This window comes from Emys orbicularis, chromosome 18 (assembly GCF_028017835.1).
Source record: "Emys orbicularis isolate rEmyOrb1 chromosome 18, rEmyOrb1.hap1, whole genome shotgun sequence".
Lineage (NCBI taxonomy): Eukaryota > Metazoa > Chordata > Testudines > Emydidae > Emys > Emys orbicularis.
The window spans coordinates 15,624,117-15,646,392 of NC_088700.1; the positions used below are offsets into that span (position 1 = coordinate 15,624,117).

Here is a 22,276-nt window from a genome sequence, read left to right on the forward strand (position 1 = left end):
GGATTTTCAAAGACATTGGCTGAAAACCAATGGGTGCATATTGTCCTCTGGCCCTTTTGAAAATACCAGGGAAGGGGTTATCCTAGATTTTTGTAAGTAATTTCCTCTAGATTTACAGTAAGGTCTTAGGTTTGACCTATTACTCTGATTTCATGATAATGTGGCCAATCTTCAGATATGTATACTTGCAGCAGATACCTCTGTTGTATAATAAATTATGGTTGATTAGGATATGTATGACCAACCAAGGGAAGGGAAAGAGGGAAGCCTTGCATTGCTATTAGAGCTGGCCAAGAATTTATCATCAAAGTGTTCTGTTGTTGTTGTTGTTTTATGGAAACACAATCTTGTTGTTGACATTTTTTGATTTTCCCAAAGGAAAATAGAAAGGAAATATCTCATTTTGACATTTCCAATTCATAGTTATTGGGAACTTTATATTCGATTAAAAAAATATTTCAAATGTTAGTTCTTATGTGGGCCAAAAGAAAAGGAATATCATAATTTCCAGTATGGCAGAAATTCCGATTTTTGCCTTTCACTTGTTCAGAGTTAGGGTTAGCTATGATGGGAGGAGAGCTTCCAAGTGGGGTTTGAAGGGACAATGCAATCAGGGGAAATAAAGGCAGAAACAGAATGTCAGTGAAAGAGCATTTGGAAATGGGAACTTCATCATGGCTTTCATGGAGCTGACTCAATGGAAGGGGGGAGAGAGTGAACGAAGAAAGAGTAAGAGAGAGAGAAAATAAAGAGCAAAGGGAAAGAGAGAAGGAGGACACAGTGTGTGAGAGGGAAGGGGGAAGGAATAGAAAGAAAGTTTCCCCTTGCCACTCCTTCAGCCAGTCCCCATGATTATCAGGATCTGAATCAGTCTCTGGCAGAAAAGAATGGGGATGGTGGGAGTTTGTCCGGCTGAGAAATTCAGAAAACTGCACCCTTCCTGACCATCCCGGTAGTCACTGCTATTCAGAAAGCCAAGGTTGAACAGCACCATGGAGCTAAAAAGAGAAAGCCAAAGAGCAAGAGAAACAGTCGAAGTGGGGGGCACCTGGAAAGATGCAAGCTATGTAGCGTCTTGTCGTCCTGAACAGTCTCTGCGCAATTTCAGTAAAAAGGCATTTAAAAAAATATATATTAGGAACAAAATGAATCCTAACAATGCTGATGTTCCATTACTAGATGTAGATGGTAGAATTATCAGTAATAATGCAGAAAAATCAGAAGTGTTCAATAAATATTTCTATTCTGTATTTGGGGAAAACAGCTGATGTAGTCTCATTATATGGTGATGACAACATGCTTTCCGTTCCATTAGTAGCTCTGGAGGATGTTAAGCAGAAGCTACTAAAGTTAGACATTTTTAAATCAGCAGGTCCAGAGAACTTGGATCCAAGAGTTTTAAAAGAGCTGGCTGAGGAACTCCTGGACTGATAATGTTGATTTTTAATACATCTTGGAGCACTGGGGAAGTTCCAGAAGACTGGAAGAAAGCTATGTTGTGCCAATTTTTAAAAAGGGTAAACAGGATGACCCAGGTAATTATAGGCCTGTCAGCCTGACATTGATCTCTGGCAAGATAATGGAGTGGCTGATATGGGACTCAATTAGTAAAGAACTAAAAGGAGGGCAATGTAATTAATGCAAATCAACGTGGGCTAATGGAAAATAGAACCTGTCAAATTAACTTGATATATTTGTTTGATGAGTTTACATGTTTGGTTGATAAAGGTAATAGTGTTGATGTAATATACTTAGGCTTTTGTAAGGCGTTTGACTTGGTACTGCATGACATTTTGGTTAAAGAATAAGATAAATATAAAATTAACATGGCACACATTAAATGGATCAAAAACTGGCTAACTGATAGGTCTCAAAATGTAACTGTAAACAGGCAATCATAATTGAGTGGGTCTGTTTCCAGTGAGATCCCACAGGGATTGGTTCTTGGCCCTACGCTATTTAACATGTTTTACCAATGACCTGGAAGAGAACATAAAATTATCACTCATAAAGCTTTCAGATGACACAAAAATTGGGGGAATGATAAATAATGACAAGGACAAGTCACTGACACAGAGAGATCTGGATCACTTGGTAAACTGGATGCAAGCAATGTGCATTTTTATATGGCTAAATGTAAATGTATACATCTAGGAACGAAGAATACAGGCCATGCTTACAGAATGGGGGACTCTATCTTGGGAAGCAGTGACTCTGAAAAAAAGATCTGGGGGTCGAGGTGGATAATCAGCTGAACATGAACTCTCAATGTGATGCTGTGGCCAACAGAGCTAATGCAATCCTGGGATGCATAAACAGGGGAATCTTGCATAGGAGTAGAGAAGTTATTTTACCTCTGCATTCGGCATTCGTGTGACCACTGCTGGAATACTGTGTCCAGATCTGGTGCCACAATTCAAGAAGGGTGTTGATAAATTGGAGAGGATTGAAAAGCCACAAGAATTATTAAAGGATTAGAAAATGGGCCTTATAATGATAGACTCAAGGAGCTCAACCTATTTAGCTTAACAAAGAGAATGTTAAGGCATGACTTGATTACAATCTATAACTACTTACATGGGAAAAATATTTAGTAATGGGCTCTTCAATCTAGCAGAGAAAGGTACAGCGTGATCCAATGGCTGGAAGTGGAAGCTAGACAAATTCAGACTGGGAATAAAACGTACATTTTTAATGGTGAAAGTAATTAACCATTGAAACAATTTACCAAGGGCCATGGTGGATTCTCCATCACGTAGAATTTTTAAATCCAGATTGGATGTTTTTTCTAACAGATCTGCCCTAGGACTTATTGGGGGGAAGTTCTCTGGTCTGTGTTATGCAGGAAGTCACACTAGGGTCTCCGCTTGTTCAGGGAAAGCCCGTGGCGGGCCGGGCCGGTTTGTTTACCTGCAGCGTCCACAGGTCCGGCCGATCGCGGCTCCCAGTGGCCGCGGTTCACCGCTCCAGGCCAATGGGAGCTGCGGGAAGTGGTGCGGGCCGAGGGATGTGCTGGCTGCCGCTTCCTGCAGCCCCCATTGGCCTGGAGCAGCGAACTGCGGCCAGTGGGAGCCGCGGTCAGCTGAACTTGCAGACGCGGCAAGTAAACAAACTGGCCCGGCCCATCAGGGGCTTTCCCTGAACAAGCGGCGGCCCTAGTTTGAGAACCACTGCACTAGACGATCATGGTGATGCCTTCTGGCCTTAGAATCTATGAATACTGAACACAGTCTCACTCAGAAACTCCCGTAATCCCTAGAGAGAGAGAGATGGGGGAGGGGAGGAAAAGGGGGAGATGGTTGGGGGAGATTGTGATGGTCTGAATGGAAAAGGAGGAACAGAGGGAGGGGGAACGAAAAGGGTAGTGGTTGGGATGGAGAGGACAGGAGAAGGCTGACAGAAAGAGAAGAGGAAAGGTTGAGAGTCCAGACAGGGAAGGAGGAAGGTACTGGTTGCGATGGGACTTCAGACAAGTGCTCGCTGCTGGGCTGCATCTCAGCTGTGTGAACTGGTTCAGTGAATACTCATGGTGAGAGCCTGTGGAATAACAAGATAATCAGCACACACGGTTTACCTGCTACAACACAGGGCAGACCCAACACTTGCCAACCCAGAGCTAAGGGAAAGACAAAGGGGCAGGGAGAAATGGTCTCCTTTTAATAAAGCAAAGTGACCTTTAAAGCTACACCTTAATGTTATCCATCCAATCTGGAGGGTGGTTCACTGAATAATTATTTAGGCTCTTTTCTCTCCTCTCCAGCTGCTTTGTGAGAGCTCATTAAGAATTAGTCACAGGGCTGCAGGTAATGAATCGTGACTTAGTCTACTTTGATCTGATTAGCAGCCAAGCATGAGCTGCTGACAGAAATCCGTGTTCCTGCCTTCATGTCGCTCTGCTCGGAGGCCAGTTCAATAAAAGAACAGTGTCTTCATGACAGGGAAGATTTCTGATTCCCAAACAGCCGGCCGCAGCCAGACCTTGACTGAAGCCTACACGTGAGAGCATCTCATTCTCAAGGAAGTGCCCAAGCCCCTGGCAGTCATAGGCCCAAGATGTAATGTTCAGATCCAGAGCCAAAATACCTCAAAGGTCATATGAAGGCTTTGGTTAGGCCCTTTACAAGATATAAGGATCTGCTGCAAGATTTAGAACTGGGTCTAAATGTCCTCAAACATCAGAGTACGTGAACTGAGTAGAAACATTCACTGATGAAAGAGCATGTGTGTTTGCGTGGCTGGGTGTCAGCACGTATGCATTCATGTGTGTCCGCGTTCTTCTTATCTCTTTGGCCTGCCCTAGGCATTCTTGCCCACCTTCATTGCAGGCTGTACGGAGTTGAGCACTGGCTGATTCTGTTGCTGATTGGAAAGGAATTGGCTGTTAGAGGTGTTTGGCTCTGTGTAGCAATGCTGGAGATTGGGAGGGATAGCTCAGTGGTTTGAGCATTAGCCTGCTAAACCTAGGGTTGTGAGTTCAATCCTTAAAGGGGCCATTTAGGGAACTGGGGTAAAAATCTGTCTGGGAATTGGTCCTGCTTTGAGCAGAGGGTTGGACTTAGATGACCTCCTGAGGTCCCTTCCAACCTTGGTATTCTATGATTGCAAGCAGAGCTGGCTAGAAAATGGGATTTCCATTCCGTGGAAAATTCTGACATTTCAAAATTGATTTCCATTCCAAAATGGAACCAGAATTTCTAAATCTCCAGCAAAACAAAAAGTTCCCCAAACCGTTCCATTCGGAAATATCAAAATGCTTTTCTTTGACAGCATCAAATCTTTTTGCTTCAATATGGGAACCATGTTTCCTTTTGATAACGTCAGCACAGTAACCCGAAACACTATTATATTGTATTTGTATATTATATCTATGCAAATAGTTAATATAAGGGAAAAAGTCAAAACGAAAGGAATTGAAATGAGAAAGTTGAAATGAAACATTTCAGCATCACCTTAATGAAATGAGAAAGTCAAAACAATTCATTTACATTTTCTCCCCATCCAGACATTTCCCACGACACATTTGGATCGCAACAAAACTGCATTTTTCAAGGGGAAACTGTTCCGTCAACATTTTTGTCACTCGGCTCTAATTGTGGGGCTGTGGGAAGGTGTGCAATCTGCTTTTTAGATATCTCCAGGCCAAGGCCAAAACATCTCTCCAGGAACCCTTCCTAAGTGAATTCACGTCCCTTCCCACACCAGCTCCTATATCCTCTCTCTGCTCCTACCTCAGTTTGACCAAACCTCTGCTCCCTCCAGACTTTAAAGAGGGCCTTTGCACTTCCTTGTGTCAGACATTCATCCTATGATTGATCCTGACCAATGGGTTACCATTTAAGGTGTGCAGTCTTCCAGAAGCATGGTGGGTGAGAAAGCACAGGTGTGCATGCCTGTCTCTGGTCTGAGTGTGTATGTGTACCTCTGTGTGTTTACATGTGAATGGGAATAGGAGTGTAGGGGTGTGTGATTATATTCCTACAACCTTAACATTCAACCCCCCCCCATCGGGGATTTCCTAGCCTGGACGGTAAGCTTTGTGCATAGCAGGGAGTCCCTGTAGAAAGGCATACATCTTCTGCAGGATGGGTGGCATTTTTAAGCTGCAGAGCTGTATTTCTTGCATCCAAGTCCGTGTTTTGGAAGTATGAGTGCATGAGTCCCTGAGCCAGCCAAGCATTTAAACATGTGCTCATCTTTAAGCCCCATTAGTAGCTGCATTGAAATCAATAGGACTGCTCATGTGTTTAAACGCACATACATACTTAAGTGCCTTGATAGATTGAGTCTTAGTCTAACTGATAATCAGGCCCGTACTTACTCACTAAGCTCCCTTTACACCACACTGACATTGTGAAGGGACCTGTAGAAGGGTGAATTGACTGCTGGTGAACCCCTCATGGCTGGGTGTGCGTCTTTTCCTCATCCAGCACACACTCACGGCTGGGTGTGGGGCCCCCTTCATCTAGAACCCCCGCCGATGGTTGCTCTGGCCCTGCAGTGGTTTCTCTTCTTTGTCACTCAGCCCTCTAGCCAGGGTCTGCCACAGGAGCTTGCTTCGTTCCTGTGTCCTCCAGAGACCTTTCCTCCCCCACTCAGATTTCCTTCTCACCATGCATGGCCTCCCTGCTTCCTCAGGTCTCTCTACTACCACACAAGTGACTGCAGAGTTCTTCACACTCTGCCTTCTGCACCACACTGCTTCTCCACACTGTACCGCTACCCAGCTCCTCTCCAGCTAGGCTTCATCTTTAATTAAATCTGGCCTACCCTCTAGGAGCAACCGGGTGGGTTAATTGGGCTCTCAGGCCCACATGAACCCTTTCACCAGCTGTGTGGGGTAGGCACCCCAGCACCTGGCCTTAAACTGAGTATAAATGAGTGTTAGGACCTGCTAGTGCACATCTGTGAGGATGCACATATTTCTATGGGTGTGTGTGACTATAGGAGTGTGCATGTATTATATGAGGGGGTGTTTGTTTGAAAAGGGTTTCTGCATCTTTGGCCATGCATTATACATGCAGTATACGTTGTGTACATGCATGGGAGTGTGTAGGAGTGGGCATTTGTGGTCTGTATGTGAGGGGAAATGAGTGCCAATCAGAAGTGCGCACCATGTGTCTAGCTATGTATGCAAATGTACAGGGTGGTTCCCCACAGGTTAGCTGGGATGTTATGCATCAGAAAGCAATCCCCATTAGCTGGGACGGGGAAGCATGTTGGTGCTGCTGTCCAACTAAGGTTAAAAAAGAAAGTTTGGTGAACTGAAAAGCATAACAATATTTTAGGCTTTGCATGCCATCTCAGAGGCCAGGATAGGCCATTCCTGTAGAGTGTAGACAAAGGACTGAGTCAAGTCCATGGAACCTAGACCATTCCTTTAGGGTCCATGGAAGCTGATGAGTCCAGCTCATCGCTAGCTATTGCCCCAGACCCTCTGAATCTAGGAGCCCTCAGGGTCTCAAAGATCTTTCTCCAGGTGCTTTGAAAGTCTCAAAATCCTTAGCCACTCCATACTCACTTTCCATTGCCAAGGCAAGTGGAGTAAAGTCTTGAAGCCTGGCAACTGGAGATCTTCACCTACCTCGAGTATTGAGGTTTGAAAAGGAAACTCCCTTCTATAGATGGATAAGATGATAGTGCATGGCAAAATCCAGCAAGGTGCTGAGCCCCTGCAATCCCTTTTGGAGTCAAAAGGAGGAGTCCTGAGGTTCTTCTTGAGACCCATCCCAGGAGAGATCAGTAGGACATGCAGGGGCTCACCCTCTTTTTGTATTTGCCCCATTGTTTGATGGAGCTCCCCCTGCCACCACACCCCACCACACCCCACCCCACCCCTGATTCTCACAGAGTATGCATGACGGACATGGTTTTCATAAGTGTGGAGAACCCATAACTTCCAGGGTAGTCGGTAGTGGCTACAAATGCTCAGTGCCTCTGAAAACCAGGCCCCAAACCTTTTCCTCATGCATGTGTCCCAAATATTACCTCTGGCTGAAGACAGCACTATATTTATTCTGACTGGCAGCTGCCACTGCTCTGCGCTTGATTGAGAATTAGGTCAGACAATTGGACAGCTCACTGCCAGTGGACATGGCGTTCTGCATAAACTATGTCTTGTGCACAAGGGGGTAAGAAAAGGAGGTCTGGGATGTCCCCTTTGCCTTGGTTATTCTCCAGTACCTGAGCTACTCCATCCTGCACCAGAGAAGGGAAGGGTGTCCATTAAAACGAGCACTGAGGTGGGTTCTCAGGAGCTCCCAACCACCTTTCTATTGCCGAGAGTGCAAATGACTCATCACGAAGATGGGGGCTCAACTCCTGAATGAGATCACAGCCCTCCTGCCCTTTCTCCACAGTTTCACCCTGTGAATTATTGTCTTATTTTCATTCCACTCCAATGAGCTGTCAGCGATGGATACTGTAATTCAGAGCAATAGAAACACAAACAGATGGGTAATTGACCCGCGTGCCTCCATTACACTGCAGTTCAGCACTGCTGTTCAAGCCATAAACTCCTTTATCTGCCAGTCTGAAATCCCTGGGCCTTTTATGAGGAAAGGCGATCAGGCCAGGCTTCTTCACTCAGTTATTGTTCTCCCCTGCCTCATGCACTTCAGAAACTGACAGAGTCTGACAAGCAGAACTTATCAGGTACAAGGAAACAGCTGTGAGTCCTATAGGGCCCCAGGCCGTCTGTAGGGACCCCACAGACTTGGGCTTTAACAGGAGAGCACAGAAAAATATCTATAGTGTGTGTGTGTGTGTGTGTGTGTGTGTGCATGTGCGTGTGTGTGTGTGTGTGTAAGGGGGCCTGTATGTAGGGCTAGATTCTCAGCATGTGTAAAGTATCAAAGCTACATTGAGGTCAGTGGAACCATGCCAGTCTCCATTAGTAAGAATGTGGCACGTACTCTTTTTGTTGGGATTTTCAAATGAGATGAAGGGAGTTAGACACCCAGCTCTCACTGAAATCCTGTGGGACATGGGCTCCAAAATCCCTAATTACCAGTAGAAATGTCCCCCTATATTCTTTTTCTTTCTTGTCTATGGTAATTCTTTCTGTCTACCACTCTCTAGCCTTTCCTTCTTTCTGTCTTCCTTTCCGTCTTTCTTGCGTAGGTCCGACGTTTCCACACCATGAGAGATATTTAGTCTCCAACAAAATAGGTCAGAATGGCATAATGCTCATTATGTCTGAACTAGCGCTTGGTGGATGAGGCTGAAAATGTCCATCCGAGGAAAAGGTATAAAGGCCAGCACTGTGTACCAGAGTGGAACATACTGTAGTGGAGTCTGGGGCTGAGTTGAATGGAGACAATCTCCTCCCAGTGTGGGATAGAGGGGACTCTGGGGTTGGGGTAAAGAGGCAGCCCCTCCCAGGCAGCTCTGTGGGGCTACAGGTTTTTAGCAGGCTTTTTCTAGCACCTAATAGTATAACAATGTCAATTTCACCTAAAGGACTCCCTCCTTATGTCTCTTCTTGCAGAACATACTGTGGTGTATTTTCCAAGGCTAGTGAGCTGATACCCCACACCATGACCTCCTTAAGGCCAGCAGATGCAATCTGATCTCAGCTGAGCAGTTGCAATGCGCTTGAGGCATACATCTTGTACCCCAAATTCCTTGCTCATGACAACTAGGGAAGAAATCTTATAGCAACTTTTAATTCCTCTGTGTCACCTTCCCAAGCTGTTAATGAAACAAGTTTAAAAAAAGGAACAGCAACCCGCAACATTTATTTTCACATTCCCTGCTCTTGTCTCCACGCCAGGTCTCCAGATCATCTTCCCTCAGTATTTACAAGAGAAATTTGTCCAGTCTGCGTTGAGTTACATCATGTGCAATGGAGAGGGGGAGTATGTGTGTCGGAACAGCCAGTGCGGCTGCCGGTGTGCTGAAGAATTCCCACAATGCAACTGTCCCATCACCGACATTCAGATCATGGAGTACACGCTGGCAAACATGGGCAAGTCCTGGACGGAAGCGTATAAAGATCTGGAGAATTCAGGTAACCAGGCAAAAGGGTTGTTGTCCAGCTTCTGTGGTTTTGATGTTGTTTTAATAATGACCAGAGCAAGCATTGTTAGGAAAATGGGTTTCTCTTCCAGAAAACATTTTGACTTTTCATTAAACACCCCCTTCCCACACTGAAAAAAAACCCTAAATATTTTTGGTCTAATATCTAGGAGCTTTTGTTTTTCAGATGTTCTTTTTTTTGGACAAAAATTTGAAAATTTTTATGTGAAGCAGACACTTTTCATGATGAATGTTGTTTCGTAGAAAACCCAATGTTATATCCAAAACCAGTTTTGATGGAAAATTCTCTACCGGCCCTGCTAGCATTCCAAACAATCTATTTCGTCATGAAACAGGAGCGATATTTAGCTTCGTTATAGATTAGCCACAATGTAAATGGTGCAGAACGTACCTTTAGCTCTCCCAGAATTACACACTCCTTATCGGAGTGTGTACTGGCAGCTCATGTGCAAATATCACAGGGCAGATTAAGCCCCTTTGTGACAGAGATGTGCTGTGGGGAGATGGGGGGGGGGGGGAAGCTCTGAGTGCTGGTGTCTGGTGGCCTGAAGTTCCTGATTTTCGTGTGGTTTAGTCTGCTGGCTTTATTGGTGTTTTGTCTGCATGATGTTGGCGTAACATAGATCTGAATCGGACCCATTATTAAGCTTTCATAAAGCATAATGCTTTCAGGGGCTCTAGGTGGGATGCAGGAGCATTGGCCCTTGTTACGCCTGTGGGGAAGGTACAATAAATGCCCAGCAGTCCCCTGAGCCCTAGAGGGGTGGAGTTACTGCTCCTGCCTGGACACACCCCTTTTGAAGTGGGAATTAATCCATGAAGCACTAGCTAGTCCCCTCCTCCCCGCACTACATGCACTTGTTAGTGCTTGCAGCCAAATTATACCTGCTCCAGCATGGGAATGCAAGTTGTCAGGAAGGGGCTGCCCTCCTAGGGGGCTTTCCTTCTGGAGTTGTGTGACACAACATGCACCCGAAGCAAATTCAGAGCACATTTGGCTTTTGGCCAGCTCTGCTGTGGGTTTGAAATTAATGATGTTTCGTGCAATTTGGTGCTTAAGTCGTAACTGCTCTATTCAGGCTCTGAATTGACAAATGTTCCTTTGTCCCATGAGGAAATGGTGCGAGGCCTTGGATAAAATGCTTTTAATGAAAACCTCCCTGGGGGAGCCTTCACAGCATCACAGCCACGCTTCTCAGCCGGTCCTTTGTTACTCATTGTTTTGTAGGCTCCTGACCCCTTGATGGTCTAACTTAGGTGCCCTACAGTGGACCTCAAATGATCTGCCATCTATATTTCAGTGCCTGGAAACTGCATTCACTGTTGCTCCAAGTGGTTCTGCTCCCACACTGATTTTACACCCGAGGAACCATTGAGCCAGATCCTCAGCTGGTGCAAATCAGCATGGTCAATGGAGCTATGCCAATTTACGTTTCCTGGGGAGCTGACCCAGTGACTTAAATGGAGCTGCTCCTGATTTAAATTGGGATAAGAGGAGAATCAGAATCTCACATCCTAACCATTGTTGCCATTAAAGACCCCAGGCATATTTTGCAAGTGTAGAGGTGTTAAAACTGACCAGAGTCATCAGAGTTCACTATATTCTGCCTCCCTAAATTCCTCTTGCAGTCTCATTTGAATAGGGAGTTTCTCACTTCATGTTGTGTTGCAGTGCACACTTAAACTGCTGCCATGTTCCTTCCCAGAGGTGGATGCCTTTCAATGATGGCTGAAGTGACACCTATTTGTACTTTGTATATCAAATTGGTACATTTCAGTCATCAATTTGTTACATTCCATATAAAGTATTCCTTGGAGTGAAAAGTGCCATTAAATCTAAGGTTTAATTAGCATTTTGCTTCACTGTGCTAATAAAACTTCCTTATTTAGTTAGTCTTCATCCATGGAAAAACATTTTGATGAAAATTTCCAATATTATCCCTTAGGCCTTAACCAAAATGGGAACAGGGATGTAACTGTGAATTTAAGATGCACATCAGCTAATGGCAGTGGAGTGCAACTCAAAAAATCTAACATCAGTTCCTGCTTCTGCCACAGTCTCTGTGTGATCTCACAAAGTCATATGAGGGCAGATCCTCCGCTGGTGAAAACTGGTGTGGTTTCTTTAAAGCCAATGAAACCATACTGATTTACATCAGCTGAGAGTATGCCCTATAATTGCTGTGTGCCTTAGTTTCCCATCTGAAAAATGGGCATAATAACACAGCCTATTTCTGACTTGTCTAATTAGTAGAGCTGGACAATTTTCCTTCAAATCTATTTTGGAAGAAAAATTGGGTTTTGAGTAAATGTGGGGTGGGAGCCGGAGGGGGTGGGGGTGTAACAGTGTCTACTTTCCTGGGAAAATTCCAACTTTTCATTGAAAGACTGAACACCTGAAAACCGCAAACATTTTGGCTGAAATCTAAAAAAAAAAGTATTTGGAAATGTTACCATGGTGCCTCATGGGAGTTGTAGTTCAGGTACCTTATGCCTCCATTCTCCTCTGTAGGCTGGGCTCCCCAGCCAGACAACATCTCCCAAGATGAACCAGAGCTGCAGAACTCCCATGATACACTGGGTGACTCAAAAGAGAAGACTGTGGTACATTGTGGAAAAATTTCTGTGGCGGGAGGGAGGAATAAAATTCCAGCCAGTTCTACTACTTAGAATCCAAACTGTTTGGAGCAGGGTCTTTCTATTATATGTGTTCAGTGCCTGGCACAATGGGGTACCGACCCCAGCTGGAGTTTCTAGGTGCCATTTTAATATATATAAATATTAACTAAGAAACTGGTTTTCTTAAAGTCAACCTTAGTTTTTGGAACCAACACCCTGCAGCTTTTAGTTTGCTGGCTTTGTTTTGTGCTGCTGGTATCAAAATACACACAATGAACTCAAATTTCAACCCCTAGTCTCTACAAAATCACGGCACGTCCATCATCAGAGAGAAAAGAGCTCGGCCTTTCACACAAACAGGCTTTGGAGGAAATTGATTTGTAAGGGGCGGGAAGCAAATGCAGAGCTTTTATTGCTAAAAGGTACTAGGTGTAATCAGTGTGGTCCACAGGAGCAATTATACATGATGATAGTTTCAGAGGACAGGGGAATGGGAGGGAGTCATTTTGGGGGGAGGAGGAGAAAGGGACTGAATGCCACATTATAAATTGAGTGGATTGCAGATGACTAAAAAAAGAAAATCTCCCAGCTGCCTTTGGGGAAGGAATGTAGGAAACCAGATGTCCTGTGGTCTTTATAGTGTGATGGTAGTGATTATTTTTTTATTAGGTGCTCAGATTGTATGGTGATGAATATCTGTCTACCTCCCTAACTACCTACTTGGCTAATACATAGACTTTCTCTATTAGGCTGCTAGTTTTGAGTTAGAGGTTGAACAATAGGAAATGTGTAGTAAAAAAAAAATATTGATCATTTATAAGGAATTTTCATACCACCGGTCCAAAAGGGAACAATTTTTCAGTTATTTGAAAAATTTCAGGAAAATCTCTCTAGAAAAATTTTGCTTCTCGGATTTTTCGCTTTTTGCTTTTTTTCTCCCTCTCCCCCCGCCCTTTTTTTTTTTTTTTTTTTTTGATTTTGCCACCAAAAGAGAGAAAGGGAAGGGGGAGGACATGAAAACAATAAACTGAAAGCCAGAAAAAAGTGACAATGTTTTTAATTTTCTGGTGTGGTGGGGCAAAAAATGGAAAATTTCAAACAAACCAAATTTGTTCATGGAAATTTCTGAATTTGAAAGAAAGGCCATTTTTAAATGGAAACATTTTTCACTTGAATACATTTTTAAACAGCTCTAATCTCTACATTTTCCCTAGTGGAATCCCCGATCCCATATAACTAGGGCCTTGCTGGGACACCCTTCCCATTTAGCAATAGCAGGGTGGGTACAACCCCACGATGCCTTTGGTGACCCGCCCAGGTTAAGATCCCATGCCCTGGAGTATTAATTCTCCATCTATGTCCTGCTGCTGCAAGTATAAATGGAAAATATCTCACCCATAACATGCGTTGGCTATAAATCCCCCCTTATAACAGCAATGACAACCACAGAATTAGGGTGTTTCCTGGGGAATGACGACAAACCTGGGGATTAATGCTCATCAGCTTCTTTCAGCTGGTCATTAAGACCCTACTGCACCTTGACTGTTATTGCTTCAATAGCTAGTATTAGGTCTTGTGTCCGCAGTAATGCACGAGTCACTCAAAGCCTGCCACTTTGGTTGTGTGTTCCTAGATGAGTTTAAATCCTTCATGAAAAGGCTACCTAACAACCACTTCCTGACCATCGGGAGCATCCACCAGCACTGGGGCAATGACTGGGATCTTCAGAACCGATACAAACTCCTGCAGAGCTCCATGGAAGCCCAACGGCAGAAGATCCAACGTACTGCCCGCAAACTCTTTGGCCTCAGTGTCCGGTGCCGGCACAACCCTAACCACCAGCTACCTAGAGAAAGGTACTTATACCCCCACCTTCTGCATCCTTGGCAGGACCGTGCCGATGGCCTCAGTGAGAAGCACTATGCAGGGGGGTTGTTTTATTTTATTTTTTGAATACTTGGTGCCTCTTTCTTATTTTACAAAGCTCAGAGCAATGCAGAGAAAACTGTGGACCTGGAGTGATTCAGGCCCCGGTGACATAGCTACCAATGAGAGCGTGAAAGAAGGAAAGAGGCATGCTCAGAGTTATTGAAGAAATGGGTGTCCTGTCACAGCTATAGCAGCTGTAGATATTATATAGTAATCGCTGACTCCTCACAGCCTTTCCGGGTGGCAGGATTCAGAGCTGTCTCCCACCATTTTTGGAGTTCTGTCTCCATGGTTTTAATGAACATTTCTCACCCTATCGTAGCTCTTGTCTGGAACTGAGGAGTGTCGCTTGAAACCCTGGAAATAATGAGCGGCTGGTATCTCCTCTTCCAAGCCGCTCTGGGAGCGGATGGGCCAAGTTAGCATTTGTAGATGAACTGCTTTTTTTCACCAGCTTGATCAGCTGTCTGTTCTATTTCGAGAGATAATTAATTGGCTAACTAGAGGCTCTTGTAACCATTTTATCCATAGGGCAATGAGCATTCTGAGCTTTCACGTAGCCATATACAGTCAATGTCATGCTTCCAGGTCCTTAAGGCCTCTTTAATCACAGAGGATTGTTGTGCAGGTGGACAATATCCCATTGAGGAGACCAGGGATAGTTCAAGGTTAAAGGATTTTTATTTTCTTCTGGAGAACATTTTCAAACTGACCCCTCTAGACGGTTGGCTACGTCGTTACAAACGAACCTGGCTTATGCAGAAGTAACATAGACATTCATATATTATCTTTGAATCGTGCATCATCACCACCACCAAAAGCAGAAAACAGCACCTAGCAAATATGCAGCCAACCGCGCTGATACAAAGCTTTATATAAATATGTCGTTAGCATTTCGCTTCTATTTTAAAAAGCCAGCCAGGCAGAAAGGGAGCCTCCAACAAGCACTATAAAAGCTGGGTGAGGGAGGATGAAATGGATGCTGGCAGCTGAGTTTTTAACTGACTGATGTGTTTGATTTGTTTAAGTCAACACCACCAGGCATATTATCATTTCCACTCTTATGTGTCATTCCGCATTTGTAGTAAGTTGGGGGACTGGCTCGGTAGACAGATATGGAGAGAGAGGTATGTATTTCAGTGTTCTTTTTATTGGGGCTAGGAAACATTCTAATTTTCTAATTGTATATATTACATAGAGACAGATGCTTATCATTCATGCCACTGGCTTTGAAAGGATGGAGGGGTTATATTAACAGCACGTCTCTCTCTCTTTCTCTCTCTTGTGCACAAAAGCATAATAGAAAAGTACATTATATATTCAATAGCAACCTAAAGGAGAGAGAAATAGAATTGCCATTCACTGCCCTCCAGGAAAAGAAGAGGAAGTGTTTCCATGAAAAAGAGAGGGTAGAGATTTTTGTAATTGGAATGATACTGCTATGACCTTTGTCAGTAGTGGAGAAAGAAAGAAAGAAAGAAACTGTAAAGATTTGCATTGATTTTCTTTTTCTTAAAAGTACATTGTCCATATCAAGTTCATAGGTTTTAAAAAAGAAATGACTCCTTAATTCTTGTAGCCTATATTAAAGCATGTAGTAATTTATTTAAATTTGAAAACTGAATGGGCACACGTAAGTTCATTTTAAAACTTTAGAGTTAATAAATAATACGCACAGAGGACCATCTCTCCCGGCCTCTAGCCTTATTGACATTAGCTAAGAATACATTTCACAGTCTTTAAGAATGAAAATAGTAGCACTTTCACTTCACTACGGCATCAAGCCATCATGGCAACTATCGCTTGATGAGAAATAGGGGGCTGATTCACAAAAATATTAAAATCCCCCATCCCCTTTATTTTTCAATGAGCTGTTGACACAAATGTGAAATTAAATGTTTAATTTCACATTTTATCTAGCGTACATAGCTACCATCCAGATGAAAATCTCATTTCCCTTCACATTTCCCCCAAACCTGCCCTTCAGCCTTGCCCAAAGAAATGAACTTTGGAGTGACTCCAGAAGATCAACAAATCTGAACTCTTTTAAACCAGAGGGAGGGGAGCGAATCATTCCAAAGTCAAAGGTCCCTCAAAGAGACCACTCTGCCTGCAGCTCCCTTTATCTCTGGTGATGGGTCATCCACTGGTTTCAACTGCAGCCTGGTGACACAAATAGACAGAACTGACAGAAATGTAAAGAGCTAATGGACTCTTCACCATGCATGTTGTTTGTGGTTTGCATTTTGCATTTCACAGGGCTTGAAGAGCAAATACTAGATTGGTCAGTTTATCGTCCATCTCATTTTCTGGTTCTAATGTGCTAGTGTTCACAGCATTACAGAGGGATTGTTTGAATCTGACAACAAAAAAACATGGAAATTTAACCCCCACTTATAACCTTTTTTTGGGTGGGGGAGCAAGAGACACCCATCCAAAACATACCGGTTTACTCTGACATTTGCTTTCAGATGGTGTCTGTCTTTCATTGCACCTCTTTCTTTCATGCCTATAGCTTGTCCCTAGGCATGCTCTGGGTTTTGCTTCTTATTTTATTTATTTATCTATTTAGTGCAGCCATCAGCAGATGGTATTTTTTCCCCTGTCCTGCTTGCATCTCCATAGCGCTGAGACACAGAAAACACGGTACCATCCTCTGCTCCCTTCCCATCACCACTTCACAATGCTGATTTGGGGAAGAGGAAAATTGCTAGTTTCCAGATCTTGGCTGAGCCACCTTTCCTGTTCTTCACGGCCTCCTCTTGGACGGGATGCTCAGCGAACGAGTGGGTGGGAAGAAGGGCAGTCGGCATTTGTACAATCCAACCAGCATCGAGGCTGGACTAGGACATAATGATCTGATTCTGTAATTGCCATTGTGTGGGGAACAGGCCTGTCATGTTTCTTTAATTCCTATCAGGTCAACTCTTACTATTCTGGCTTATTTCTGTTTATCTGGCGTGTGTGGCAGCTGTAAATTCGTCTTTTCATTGCACTGAGCCATTTGTAGCCCAGACGGATATCTGTGTAGATCATCTTCTGAAATGTGCCTGGTCACACACAACCAACCTCCTTCCCCTCTTAGTCTCTTGCACTCACTAAAGTGGTTGGACAGTAATCTAATTCCACTGACTTCAGTGAAGTTACTGCTGATTTACACCAGTGTAAGTGAGCTCAGACACAAAGGGCCTGATCCCACACTCTGCTCCACCAGCTTTACATCACTGTAACGCTCAATACGTCAGTGGAGTTACCTCCATGTATACCCAGTGTAAAGGAGCGGAGAATCAGGCCACAGGAAATCTTTGAGTGCATGATGCACATGGAAGGCCAAATTCAGCCCTGGCATAAGGAAATCAATAGAGTTGTGCTTACACCAGAGCTAAAACTGGCCCCTGATGTTAAGGTATAGGCATATGTAGCTGTTAAATCATGTGTAGTGTATTTCTCTCTATTATTTGTATATGAGAGTGTGCATGGTGGTTATTTAAGTTTATGTGCAGTGTGTGTGTTTATGTATATAGAAAACCCAGAGATATAGTATGAAATGTATGTTGGCACATACACATGTGCGCACACACTCACTCTACAAACACCCATAACTACCCAATGAACTTGCAATGACCCCCACCTATACACATCCACCCACTACATAAACGATATTCTCGCCCGTCGCCCTGGCCTTGTTCCTATGTCAATGCAGCCCTTTGGCCTCTCAATTCCTCTTTCTTGCTCATGGGTTCGTAGCTCGTGCTGCATGGTGGCTATGACTGGAGCTGGGGAGTCATCGATACTTAGCTTCAGCAGAAGCCCTTGCCTCTCTCTCCATGTTAATGCTCTTCTCTTCATTGCCAGATCAAATTCACTCAGCCAGTTACTCTTTACCAACCTGGTTTCAGCTTCTTCTCCAGTGGGCAAATTTCGTCCTGCTCTGGGGAGCTGAGCGACCGGCACTGGCAGTGCCGTTTCATTGCAGGATGTGTCCCCAGCTCCTACCACACCAATGAGTCTCCATAGCAAGATATATGCCTATGAGCGTTACTCGTGACAGGTCAGCTTTATCCCGCTTCTGGCGCTGAGGCCAGTGCAAGGTGGCTTACAGAATCGCTGGGCAGAGGAACACTCTAGCCATACCCCTATCCTGGAATGCTCCCTGCACCAGGCAGCTGTGCCCTGGGGTCAGTGTAAAACCTGGGTAGGATTTGCTTTCCTTTGCCTGTTCCCAAAGGGGTCACTCCCTGGGGCCTTGCCCCAGCTCTAGCACAGAGCAGGGACACAATTCAGCGCCAGGACCAAACCACATCCGCTTTCCATCTATATGGCCCCGGTCCCTTGCGAAGAGTAATAAATGTGTTCTCCCAGCAAGCCTAAGGAAGGAATATCCCCATTGTACAGACAGGGAACTGAGATGCAAAGAGATGATATGACAGAGCCAAGACTTGAACCCCCGTCTTTCAAGCCCCAGCCCTGTGCCTCGTCCCTGAGTTCATCTTGCTGCCAGGGGGCTCCTCTGTTGTAACTGTCGTGGTGGAAATTGCAGTGTAGGTGGGAGCTTGGAATGTATCTTTAAGACACAATAGCTGCTGTGAGCCTGGCAACCTGTGATTTCCCATTGTTGCCATTGAGCAGGGAGCTCCATCACAGGAGCCTCATGCTTCATCAATGAGCCTTTCACCCATGCAGACAAAAAAACAATTTGGCAGATGGGCGGGTTGTTTTATTTCCCATGCACCTGCTCTAATGCTGCAGTTTTATATTTAGATCGCCATGTACAGCAGAAGCAAGGAATTGTGCGTCCCTCGAGGGGAAGGTGATCCGTCCATATTGTAGTCAGGGGGCCTAGTGGTTAGAGCACTTCAGGACAAGGGGGACATGGATGCTGACTCCTTCCCTTAGTGTCTTACTTTCCAGTCCGGACAAGAAAGTGACATTTATAGATATCAGTGTCTTGTTTCCAAGTTCCCTAGCCTCTCTCTGCCTTTTCCCACTCGCAGGACAGATCTGATGAGCTGTTATGGGGGAGAAAGACCCTGGCAGCTTCATGCCAAATGAGGGATGTGCTAATGGTCCCTTCACACTTCTCAGCCTTCAGCATTTTCCTGTTAATTCATTTCGCTCTCCTGTCCCTCTCAGTTTGAGCCTTTCACTCCCTTTCTTTCTGCTTTCTATTTTCCCTCCCTTTGCACAATTCTCCTTTCTTACCACCCTCCCCCCGCTTCTTTTTCTCCTTTTGTCAGTTTCTCTCTTTCCATTTGCTTTTTTCTCTCCTCTGTTTTATTTCACACTCCCCCTTAACCTCTCCCTCCTTCCATCTCTGCTTCCAATTCTTTTCCACATCTCTTCCCTCTTCCTTATTTATTTCTTCCCTTCCATGTCTCTGTCTCCTCCACCCCTCTCTCACCCCTCCCTTCTCTTCTCTTCCTTGAGTCCTCCTGCTGTTCTTTGCGGCTGTATCCTTTAATGCCTTCTTTGATACAGCTCACAGCTTAATGGTTCTTCGGCGGTCAGGATATGCAGGTGCCATGAATTTCACTAATCCAGCTCTGAGAGCCTCTGTCCATAATCACTCCTCCTGTTCTGCAGGGACTGAATCCTAATTTGTCATTAGCCAGTCCTCTCATTACAGCGCTACCAAGAACTTTTTTGCCCAGAGGAGACAATGAAGTATTCATTAGTGAGGGGGGAGGGGCAGCTGTGCAAGGAGTTCAGGGGGGCGGGGGAGGGGCTGGTTAGAAATGAAATACTGCATGGAGGTACTAAGTGGTGGCCAGTCAGAAAGGCAACATTACAGGGGAGTTGGAGAAGCCATATATGGGGTTACTACAATATAGAGTAATAGGGGCAGGCACTGAGATAGTGGGGTGCTTTAAGAATGAGGGTATTACAACAGAACTATCACCACACACCCAAGCCTCTGGCTTCTTTTCTGTCGTCACTGACCTGTGCACCATCAGCTGATCAAGGTTCCGGAGGGGTTTGGCTCATTACATCATGAGCTCTTTTTTTTTTTTAAAGAAGAGAGGGCTGGCTAGGAGGACGCCCTGAGTCACTGCCCAGTCTCAGCCTAGAGAAGCTCTTATAACCTGCAGCAGTTGGTAATGCTCCCCAAGGAACCAGCTGCCAGCTGGGGATAGTCAAAGGGGCCTTTCCCTGCAACCCCTTGCTGGGTTTGTCAGTTCCACTCCCACTAGTGACTCATCAGCACTGATGAAGCCCCAGCAAGAAATTGAGGCCAGCTGGTCTTTCTTTTGCATAGTCCATGCAGCGCAAAGGGAGTGATGCAGGATAGGGAAAGATTGGACCAGGATGTATCAAATGCCAGACACCAGAACATGCAGCTTCTGAAACCCTGCCTCACATACCCACCCTACCCTTAATAGGGGCCCAGTTTCAATTGTAAGAGCCCATCTGTATACTTGAGGCTAAAGTTCTTGTTTTCCTGTTTGCAGGACAATACAGCAGTGGCTTACCCGGGTTCAGTCCCTGCTTTACTGCAATGAGAATGGGTTCTGGGGGACCTTTCTGGAGAGCCAACGGAGCTGCGTGTGCCACAGCAGCACCAGCCTGTGCCAGCGCCCCATCCCGTGCATCATCGGGGGCAACAACAGCTGCGCCATGTGTAGTCTGGCCAACATCTCCCTCTGCGGCTCGTGCAACAAGGGCTACAAGCTGTACCGGGGCCGCTGCGAGCCGCAGAACGTGGACTCGGAGCGCAGCGAGCAGTTCATCAGCTTTGAGACAGACTTGGATTTCCAGGATCTGGAGCTGAAGTATCTGCTGCAGAAAATGGACTCGCGCCTCTACGTGCACACCACCTTCATCAGCAACGAGATCCGCCTGGACACCTTCTTCGACCCCAGGTGGCGCAAGCGCATGTCCCTCACCCTGAAGAGCAACAAGAATCGGATGGACTTTATCCACATGGTGATCGGCATCTCCATGCGCATATGCCAGATGCGCAACAGCAGCCTGGACCCTATGTTCTTTGTCTACGTCAACCCCTTCAGCGGAAGCCACTCCGAGGGCTGGAACATGCCCTTTGGGGAGTTCGGCTACCCGCGCTGGGAGAAAATCCGCCTCCAGAACAGCCAGTGCTACAACTGGACCTTGCTGCTGGGCAACAGATGGAAAACCTTTTTTGAGACTGTCCACATCTACCTACGCAGCCGGACTCGGCTGCCCTCCCTGCTGCGCAATGAGACTGGCCAAGGGCCCGTGGACCTTTCTGACCCCAGCAAGCGTCAGTTCTACATCAAGATCTCTGATGTGCAGGTGTACGGCTACAGCCTGCGTTTTAATGCCGACCTGCTGCGCAGTGCTGTGCAGCAGGTCAACCAGTCATACACCCAAGGTGGGCAGTTCTATTCCTCGTCCTCCGTCATGCTCTTGCTGCTGGACATTCGGGACCGAATCAACAGACTGGCCCCCCCTGTGGCACCGGGTAAGCCTCAGCTGGATCTGTTCTCCTGTATGCTCAAGCACCGTCTGAAATTGACCAACAGCGAGATCATCCGCGTGAACCATGCACTAGACCTGTACAACACCGAGATCCTCAAACAGTCGGACCAGATGACAGCCAAACTCTGCTAACCCAGACTCTTCTGTGGACACATCAGTAACTGATCCTTTCGCTGTATAAAAAAAAATGAAAAGAAAAAGGAAACAAGGAAAGGGGAAAGAAAAGAAAAGAAAATTTGTAAAATGTAATTAATATACAAAAAAAAAAAAGGGAAAAAAAGAGGAAATTCTTCATTTGTTGGAAACTAAACCCGTTCTAGCAGCTGTATAAAACTGTCAGGCATGTTTGTTATTTCTATAATCCATCATAAATGGGTCACATCTTACTCTCTCTCGACCTTGAGGGTGTTGCTTGTTAGGACTCAGGTGCTGCAAAAATAAATCAGAGGGAGGATCAGAGCTGGGGGGAGGGACGTTTCGGTAATGAATTGTAAAGATTTCTGCTATGCAGGTGCCAAGACAAACAAACCAACAAACAAACCAACAAAGAATTATATATCAATGTAAAAGAACTGCCATTATTCCTAGTGGGAATAAATGGTCAAAAGATAAAAGATATTTCTTCTGTTGAGATTTATATCAGCCTGATGTTTAATTATTCACCCCTCCTGTGATGAACTTTGTCTCTGGAAGGGAGGTGATGGCAGTCCTTTGAGAGTAATATCTATGGCTT

The 22,276-nt window shown here is 45.1% G+C and overlaps 1 protein-coding gene across 1 annotated transcript in view; it reads left to right on the top strand.

Moving 5' to 3' along the window:
* BRINP1 (BMP/retinoic acid inducible neural specific 1) overlaps positions 1-21,675 on the top strand; it is a 64,887-nt gene extending 43,212 nt beyond the window's left edge. The window contains exons 5-7 of the mRNA XM_065418888.1: positions 9,272-9,508; positions 13,790-14,012; positions 20,535-21,675. Of these exons, the coding sequence (XP_065274960.1) occupies positions 9,272-9,508; positions 13,790-14,012; positions 20,535-21,675 (1,601 nt within the window). The remainder of the gene's footprint in view (positions 1-9,271; positions 9,509-13,789; positions 14,013-20,534) is intronic.
* Positions 21,676-22,276: the final 601 nt, after the last annotated feature.